This window comes from Symphalangus syndactylus, chromosome 23, assembly GCF_028878055.3.
Source record: "Symphalangus syndactylus isolate Jambi chromosome 23, NHGRI_mSymSyn1-v2.1_pri, whole genome shotgun sequence".
Classification (NCBI taxonomy): domain Eukaryota; kingdom Metazoa; phylum Chordata; class Mammalia; order Primates; family Hylobatidae; genus Symphalangus; species Symphalangus syndactylus.
This window is the reverse complement of record NC_072445.2, coordinates 40,997,444-41,007,051: the sequence shown is the minus strand read 5'-3', so window position 1 is coordinate 41,007,051 and position 9,608 is coordinate 40,997,444. Positions and strand designations below refer to the sequence as shown.

At 47.3% G+C, this 9,608-nt stretch overlaps 1 protein-coding gene across 1 annotated transcript; it reads left to right on the top strand.

The window, feature by feature from the left end:
- The first annotated feature begins 6 nt into the window (after window positions 1-6).
- Window positions 7-9,278, top strand: MRPS18B (mitochondrial ribosomal protein S18B). Its single transcript, XM_055263079.2, has 7 exons — window positions 7-194; window positions 1,751-1,859; window positions 1,967-2,064; window positions 2,180-2,248; window positions 5,060-5,126; window positions 7,767-7,826; window positions 8,393-9,278. Exons 1-7 carry the CDS (start codon window positions 117-119, stop codon window positions 8,686-8,688), a joined length of 777 nt encoding a protein of 258 aa, XP_055119054.1. The 5' UTR covers window positions 7-116; the 3' UTR covers window positions 8,689-9,278.
- Window positions 9,279-9,608: the final 330 nt, after the last annotated feature.

The window sequence follows — 9,608 nt, the reverse complement described above, 5'->3', positions numbered from 1 at the left end:
CGCAAACGTGCGGCCGCCTTCCGCACTGCGGACTTGTCCTTGGCCCTGTCCTAGTCAGTTTCCTGAAGCATGCGCAGTTGTCTTTCCGTCCATTCCTGCGCTGGGCGTACGTCAAGATGGCGGCGTCCGTGTTAAACACCCTGCTGAGACGGCTTCCTATGCTTTCTCTCTTCCGAGGTACTCACAGAGTTCAGGTAACTCTTCGAAGGACATTTTGCACAACCTCAAGTTGGTTATACCTTCTCTAGGTTGTTGCTCCACTGTCAGGAATCCACGAGTGGAGACCTTCCCACGTGTTTGTGTCTTAGCTGTCTAGGCAGTACTTTCTGCAACCCCCTCCCATACCCCGCGGGTTTTCTAATCCCGAGCCGAGGACTAAGCGCCAGGGTTAGGTGTCATCCTTTTTCCAAAATGCCATCTCAGTAAAATAACTAAGTGATGGAATTGACCCCTGTCCACCCTCGGTCATGCATAATTAGCTTTTTAAAACTTATTTAAATAATTAAGGGGCCATGCTAATCTCTGTATCGTTGCAATTTTAGCATAACATATGTGCTCCCCAAGCGAGCGCCACAACCAGCTCTTAACTATGCAGGTGGTGTCTAAATCTGTGTTGCTCTGGAATGTCCTTGGGGAAATTAGGGATCCTAATTTCTACCAACCTTGCTATTTCCCAATAAGGTCAGGATATGTTCTTACGACCTGAGGACAGTTTCTCATCTCTCTTTATTAAATCAGTTTCTTACCGGAGTTATGAGAGCTTAACTCCGTCCTTTGAATTGAGGTTTCCCTCCAGTCTTGTGTACTCACCTCTCTGGAGGTTCTTGGTGGGGCACGGTGAGATAGGAAGGCTTGCCCAGCTGCCACTCCCTAAAATGGGACTGAAGAGTGGCGACAGAGGTCAACACAGAGTTAATGACAGCCTTGGTAGCTTTAAAACTAGCGTTAGGACTCAAGTTTGTTCTGCCCTGTAGAATGTTGACCTTCAGCTTTTATGAAAATGGGCAACTCAGTGACTTCATTGGATTGATTTGGAGACTCACCTGTCTTTTGCATCCCCTCCCCACCACACATCTTAGTTCCAAGAACCTAGATATCCTTCCTCTTACTTTATTCTTCTACCAGAGTCAGTTCATTTCCAAAAAACAACAATACCTTTTATGTACTAGATTTTTTTTTTCTTTTTTCTTTACACAGAGTCTCACTCTGTTGCCAGGCTGGAGTGTAGTGATGCGATCTTGGCTCACTGCAACTTCCGCCTCCCGGGTTCAAGCGATTCTCCTGCCTCAGCCTCCCAAGTAGCTGGGACTACAGGCGCATGCCACCACGCCCAACTAATTTTTGTATTTTTAGTAGAGATGAGGTTTCACCATGTTGGTCAGGTTGGTCTCGATCTCTTGACTTCATGATCCGCCCACCTCGGCCTCCCAAAGTGCTGGAATTACAGACATGAGCCACTGTGCCCGGCCTTGTACTAGACTTTTTAATTGTCTTCTGAAATAAGATTGTTTTTCAGCCATACATCCCCTAACTTAGCTTTTCTTTCAGGATCCAGTTGTAGAAAAGGAGAGTGGTTGTTGATTTATGTCAGTTTAAACCCAACAAAAATATTTAACTTACATATGTATTCCTGTTATATTCCATTAATGCAGTATGTATGCATTCCCCCTCTTTCCAAAGTGTGATAAGCAAAACAATTGAGTCCTTTCCTTGAACTCATTCTTTTATTTTTTTTTCTTCTCCTTTATAGGTTCCCCTCCAGACTCTTTGCACCAAAGCTCCCTCTGAGGAAGATTCTTTGTCCCCAGTTCCCATTTCTCCTTATAAAGATGAGCCCTGGAAATATCTGGAATCAGAAGGTACCTCTAAATGGGGAAAGGGAGGGTCAGATAGGATTTGAGATAAGTGGACAGAGCCATCCACTACACTCCCACCCAGGAATAACTTGTATGATCTTTCATTTCAGAATACCAGGAGCGATATGGTTCTCGCCCCGTCTGGGCTGACTACCGCCGCAACCACAAGGGTGGTGTACCCCCACAGCGGACCCGGAAAACATGTATTGTGAGTTTCTGAGAGTGGGATGTGGAGTAGGGGTAGAGGCCACAAGTAACAGTAACAGCAGCACTTTTTCTGACAGGTTTGAACATCCTTAACTGCCGGTTTTTTCTCTCTGCAGCGTCGGAATAAAGTTGCTGGGAATCCCTGTCCCATCTGCCGAGATCACAAGTTGCATGTTGACTTTAGGGTAAGGAGAGTCTTTTCTTCTTATGGTAAAAAAAAATAAAGATTAGGGGCTGGGCGCGGTGGCTCACACCTGTAATCCCAGCACTTCGGGAGGCCGAGGCAGGTGGATCACGAGGTCAGGAGATCAAGACCATCCTGGCTAACACGGTGAAACCCGGTCTCTATTAAAAATACAAAAAATTAGCCGGGCGTGGTGGCGGGCACCTGTAGTCCCAGCTACTCAGGAGGCTGAGGCAGGAGAATGGCGTGACCCCGGGAGGCAGAGCTTGCAGTGAGCTGAGATCGCACCACTGCACTCCAGCCTGGGCGACAGAGCGAGACTCCGTCTCAAAAAAAAAAAAAAAAAAAGAGAAATAAAGATTAGGAGCCCCTTTGCAGTGCCAAAGAGATTACTGTAGGTGCCCCACACTTCGTATATCCTGGAGGCCCTACAGTTTGTTTTATAGTAAGTGTTTCTGGCATTATAAAAACATCTCTCTTTCCAGCCTTTTACCTTCTACTATGGGTTGTACTGAAAGTTTTATCCTATGCCTATGAAATTTACAGTCTAAATTGGCAGGTAAGAGAAATGGCTATTTCTTTTTTTTGAGACAGAGTCTTACTCTGTTGCCAAGGCTGGAGTGCAGTGGCGTGATCTCAGCTCACTGCAACCTCCGCCTTCTGGGTTCAAGCGATTCTCCCACCTCAGCCTCCCAAGTAGCTGTAACTACAGGCTTGTGCCACCATGCCCAGCTACTTTTTGTATTAGTAGAGACAGAGTTTCACCATATTGGCCAGGCTGGTCTCAAACTCCTGACCTTGTGACCCGCCGGCCTCGGCCTCCCAGAATGCTGGGATTACAGGTGTGAGCCACCACGCCCAACTAGCGAAATGGCTATTTCTAGTGGGAGAGCAATATCCAAAGATTCGTTTGTATTCATTACAGTTATTACCAAATATATTGGCCCACTTTCTTCCTGAGGTTTTCTTTATTTCCTTGTCAATGTTCAGTGGCATGCTGGGACCTGGGGCCGGAGGGCAGGTATATGAAGCAAGATAGAGTCTAGTATTTTTCAAAAAGCCTTCAATATGTGAGAAGGACAAGATTTGCTCTTTAAAGAATTTGAAAACATATTAGCTGGGCGCAGTGGCCCATGCCTGTAATCTTAGCACTTTGGGAGGCCCAGGCAGGTGCTTCACCTGAGGTCAGGAGTTTGAGACCAGCCTGGCCAACGTGGCAAAACCCTGTCTCTACTAAGAATACAAAAATTAGCCAGGCCTGGTGGCAGGCGCCTATAATCCCAGCTACTTGGGAGGCTGAGGCAGGAGAATTGCTTGAACCCAGGAGCGGAGGTTGCAGTGAGCTGAGATTGCACCACTGCACTCCAGCCTGGGCGAAAGAGTGAAACTCCTCAAAAAAACAAGACAAAACAAAAAAAAAGAAGAATGTGAAAACATTATATTAATAAAATAGGTAATAGGAAAGTGTTCTTCTGAGCTTGCAGCAAAAGTATTAGAGCAGAAGCTATATGGCTGATCATCAGGGAAGTAGTAGAGCATTTGGATAACAGTCAGAAAATGGGAGTATTTGACTGCAATAAGAACCCTTCTGACACAGGTTATTTAGGAGTCCCATAGATAATTTCCCAGTTTCAACTGCATATGATTGGTTATAAAAAGAGATTATGGCCACGTGCGGTGGCTCATGCTTGTAATCCCAGTACTTTGGGAGGCCAAGGTGGATGGATCACTTGAGGTCAGGAGTTCGAAACCAGCCTGGCCAACATGGTGAAACCCCACCTCTATTAAAAATACAAAAAAAAATTAGCCGGGCATGATGGCAGTCACCTGTAGTCCCAGCTTCTTGGGAGGCTGAGGCAGGAGAATCACTGGAACCTAGGAGATGTAGGTTACAATGAACCAAGATTGCGCCACTGCACTCCAGCCTGAGCAACAGAGCAAGACTCCGTCTCACAAACAAAACAGAGATTATAATTAATTACATAACCGAGAGAGAGAAATCTTACAAATTTAGTAGCATGGGTGATTCTGCTTGCATTCTACTCTACAGTGTACCCACTTTTTCCTCAAGAGTCCCATTTCCTACAGTTAATTTGCTGAGTGAGAGTTGTTCTATGTAAACTGTAAAATTATTCTTAGTATATAAATTATATTCAGCGTGCTATTAAATACATTATATATACACGTTACAATATCATTTTTTGGATGATTTCTGGGATTTCCAATGACCAGCCCCAGTTTTTCACCTGAAGGCTGACATTAGAACTTAACCTCTGCAGGCTGGGCGCGGTGGCTCACGCCTGTAATCCCAGCACTTTCGGAGGCCAAGGTGGGTGTGTCACCAGTTTAGGAGTTCAAGGCCAGCTTGGCCAAGATGGTGAAGCCCCGTCTCTACTAAAAATACAAAATAATTAGCCAGGTGTGGTGGCGGGCGCCTGTAACCCCAGCTGCTCGGGAGGCTAAGGCAGAGAATTGCTTGAAACCGGGAGGCGGAGATTGTAGTGAGCTGAGATCGCGCCACTGCACTCCAGCCTGGGCAACACAGGGAGACTCTGTCTCAAAAAAAAAAAAAAACTTAACCTCTGCATAAGAGATTTCTATGGGAGCAGTGACAGAATATGGGATGTGCAAGGATGGATTCAGTGAATTGATGAAGTCAAACTGGGACATGAAGGAGGATAGCATCTGGAGAACTGTAGAGGGGTGAAGGTGGTTCATGTGGGTGTGTAAGGATGGTGTACTTTCAGTGTCCAAAGATCTTGCTGCTCTCCCTGACTCTTTCCTCACGTTTCTCTACCACTTTCCCCCACAGAACGTGAAGCTCTTGGAACAATTTGTCTGCGCCCACACGGGTATCATCTTCCATGCTCCATACACAGGTTAGCCCATCATCCCTGCACCACCAGAGAGCTTTTCCTTGTGACATGCCTTGTTTATGTGGTTGGTCAATAGGTATTTGTTCAGTGGCACCTATTTATAGCCTAAAAGGTCTGGCTGAACCTTTTGGAAATCTTGGCTTACTGGGGGCTAAAGCAATTAAATGTGGACAAAAGAAAAAGACAAGTACAGCCAGGCGTGGTGGCTCATGCCTGTAATCCCAGCACTTTGGGAGGCCGAGGCGGCCGGATCACCTGAGGTCAGGAGTTTGAGACCAGCCTGACCAACATGGAGAAACCCTGCCTCTACTAAAAATACAAAATTAGCTGGGCGTGGTGGTGCATGCCTGTAATCCCAGCTACTCTGGGGGCTGAGGCAGGAGATTCGCTTGAATCCAGGAGGCAGAGGTTGCGGTGAGCTGACATTGCACCATTGCACTCCAGCCTGGGCATCGAGTGAAACTCCATCTCAAAAAAAAAAAGAAAAAGAAAAAAACAAGGCCGGGCGCGGTGGCTCAAGCCTGTAATCCCAGCACTTTGGGAGGCCGAGGCGGGCGGATCACGAGGTCAGGAGATCGAGACCATCCTGGCTAACACGGTGAAACCCCGTCTCTACTAAAATACAAAAAATTAGCCGGGCGTGTTGGCGGGCGCCTGTAGTCCCAGCTCCTCGGGAGGCTGAGGCAGGAGAATGGCCTGAACCCGGGAGGCGGAGCTTGCAGTGAGCCGAGATCGCGCCACTGCACTCCAGCCTGGGTGACACAGCAAGACTCCGTCTCAAAAAAAAAAAAAAAAAAAGAAAAAAACAAGTACTTCTGTAAACAAACGATCTGAATGTAGTTTTTAATTGATAAATGGTGATTAATTCATTTCTATAGGGTATTTTCACTTTTACAAAAGACTTCTCACAAATTGTCACATAAGTTATATCATTGTGAATTGAATTAGATTTTCCAAACTTGGAATCGTAAATTGAACAATTCAGAATTATATCTATTCCCTAACTACAGTCACAGGGCAAATCTGGCCTACTGCCATGTCCATTTGATTTCATATTATCTACAATTGCTTCCATGCTACAGTGGCAGAGTTGAGTAGCTAAGACAGAGACCACAGGACCTGCAGAGTTTAAAATATTTACTATATGACTCTAGACAGAAAAATTTTGCTAATCCCTGCTCTGCTCTGAAGCAAGACAAATTTGCAGAGAATAATTTTTTTTTTTTTTTTTTTTTTTTTTTTTTTTTTTGAGACGAAGTTTCACTCTTGTTGCCCAGGCTGGAGTGCAATGGCGCAATCTTGCCTCACCGCAACCTCTGCCTCCCAAGTTCAAGTGATTCTTCTGCCTCAGCCCCCTGAGTAACTGGGATTACAGGCACATGCCACCATGCCTGGCGAATAGAGATGGGGTTTCTCCATGTTGGTCAGGCTGGTCTCGAACTCCCGACCTCAGGTGATCTGGCCGCCTTGGCCTCCCAAAGTGCTGGGATTACAGGTGTGAGCCACCGTGCCTGGCAGAGACTAATCTTTGTTGGTTTTTTTTTTGGCGGGGGGGCGGGGACGAAATCTCATTTACTTTGTCACCCAAGGCTGGAGTGCAGTGGCGTGATCTTGGCTCACTGCAGCCTCCACTTCCTGAGTTCAAGCAATTCTCCTGCCTCAGCCTCCCTAGTAGCTGGGATTACAGGCACGTGCCACTGTGCCTGGCTAATTTTTCTTGTATTTTTAGTAGAGACAGGGTTTCAACTATTTTGGCCAGTCTGATCTTGAACTCCTGACCTCAAGTGATCCTCCCACCTAAGCCTCCCAAAATGCTGGGATTTTTTTTTTTTTTTTTTTTTGAGACGGAGTCTCGCTCTGTCACCCAGGCTGGAGTGCAATGGCGCGATCTCGGCTCACTGCAATCTCCGCCTCCCGGGTTCACGCCATTCTCCTGCCTCAGCCTCTCCGAGTAGCTGGGACTACAGGCGCCCGCCACCACGCCCGGCTAATTTTTTGTATTTTTAGTAGAGACGGGGTTTCACTGTGGTCTCGATCTCCTGACCTCATGATCCGCCCGCCTCGGCCTCCCAAAGTGCTGGGATTACAAGCGTGAGCCACCGCGCCCGGCCAATGCTGGGATTATAGGCATGAGCCACTGTGCCCAGCCTTGCAGAGAATAATCTGAATTCACCATTATTGGGGGTGGCAGTACAATCAGTGTTCAGTTTGTCAAGAGTTTCTTATAGTCAAGCTGTAAAGGCTGAAGGGACTATTATTGTTACTCTCTCAGATTGTCTTCCCCAACTCTGAAATCTCTTCTCCCTTAATTGAATCTTTCTCTCTGGATTGTTCAACTCAACCCTCTAATTAACCACACTTGCCCATTAAATTGTGTTCTGCTCCCTGTCTTGGAGGCTTTACCATTAAATGGCTTCTCTATAGTGGCTAGACCCTCCTAAATCTTTATCCCAGCTCTCCAAGAGATGGGGGAGATTCTTTCCATTGGGCAGATGGGGAAACTGAGGTCCATGGAGGGGTCAGGGGAAAGGGGTCATTAGGTAAAGCCAATCCTTCCCAGTCTACCCCTCTGTCACCATATGGAGGCAGTTGTGTTCTATTATTTACTGTGCCTTAAAGAACAAGTTATTTTTCTCCCCACAGGAGTCTGTGTGAAGCAGCACAAGAGGTTGACCCAGGCCATCCAGAAAGCCAGGGATCATGGTGAGCATGAGACGGGGCACACAGCAGTTTTGTTTAGGTATAAGGAAGATGAGTTAGGGCTAGAGAATGGATATAAATGCTCACACCTGTTCAAGATGGTAGCAACCAGCATGTTCTTCCTGACATTCCATTGTCCCCTGTCCTGACTCCTGAGTGTCTTTATCATTGCCCTGTCTCCTTGTTCTTTGTCTTTCCATCCTTTTCCCTCCTATTTTACAACTGCTGGTCTCAGTGCCATAGCAAGATCATAGGAAGATCTTTATATAAATGTCTGGCCCTGGACTACATGGCACTGCTGCATAAGTTAGTAAAAGGTATACCCCTCTGCTAGGGCAGATGCAGCTTCATAGTCCTTGTTCAGGGCTGCACAGCTTTGTAAGCAAGAGCCCCAGCAGTATGTCAGCCCACACTTGCCCTCTGGGCCAGTCACCTGTTTGCAGTATACAACATGCATAAATGTACCTAGTGGCTCTGACTGGTCCCTCCCTTTATAATCCTTTTTCTTACTTCATCTAAACCACCCTCCTCATTCCCTCTTAAATTTCTCTTCTTTTTTAATCCCTTAGGTCTCCTCATTTACCACATCCCCCAGGTTGAACCACGGGACCTTGACTTCAGTACCTCTCATGGGGCTGTGAGTGCTACTCCGCCAGCCCCCACCCTGATCTCAGGCGACCCCTGGTACCCATGGTACAACTGGAAACAGCCACCGGAGAGAGAACTGTCTCGCCTTCGCCGGCTTTACCAGGGTCATCTCCGAGAAGAGAGTGGCCCCCCCCCTGAGTCAATGCCCAAGATGCCCCCTACAACACCAGCGGAAGCCTCCTCCACTGGGCAGACAGACCCCCAGAGTGCTCTGTAGGAGCCGTAGACTAGGAAGAGAGGCCAGGTGTGGTGGCTCACTCCTGTAACCCCAGCACTTTGGGAAGCCAAGGTGGGCAGATCACTTGATCCCAGGAGTTCGAGACCAGCCTGGGCACCATGGTGAAACCTCATCTTTACCAAAAAATACAAAAATTAGCTGGGTGTGGTGGTGCACACCTGTAGTCTCAGCTATTGGGGAGGCTAAGGTGGGAGGATCACTGGATCCCAGGAGGCGGAGGTTGCAGTTGCACCACTGCACTCCAGCCTCGGTGACAGAGCTAGACCCTGTCTCAAAAAAAAAAAAGACTGGGAAGAGAGCCAGAGGGACTAGGAGATAATGTGTATGTAAGTTTATATGATGGGATATCACCCTGAAGAGTTGTGTCTTTTGTGGCCAATGACAAATACAGGAAATAAATGAATGTTGCTGATAGGGATAAATCTTGAGGCTGAGAGAGGACAGTACAGATGTGTATGGGGAAACCCCGACCCCTATATATTGTAAATAGATGGGCTGGGCTAAACATTGTTACTGTTTCATACTTCTACCAACTCAGCTTTTACACAATAAAGCTCTACTCTCCTGTCTCTGGTTTGCTTCGGGCTGTTACCGATGAATGCCATTAGCGGGGGGGTGGGCTGAGTGATGTTCTTTTCATCTAAGTAATTGGGTGGTGCCGTGGGGCGATGAGTGGTCAGGCTTAAACCAGCCTTGCCAGTGACGCCTGGGACTAGAAGCCGGGGATGGGCAGCTGTGCCACTCTGTCAAGATGCCTTTGTGGGCCCCCACTCCACATTCACAGCATGGCCCACTGTTGTTCACTGAGAGGCTAAAAGGTTGGACAGTGAGACACTGGGCCAAGGAAGACGACGTTGACGTGACAGTCACTGCCGTGGGATGCAGGGATGGGAAGGAGT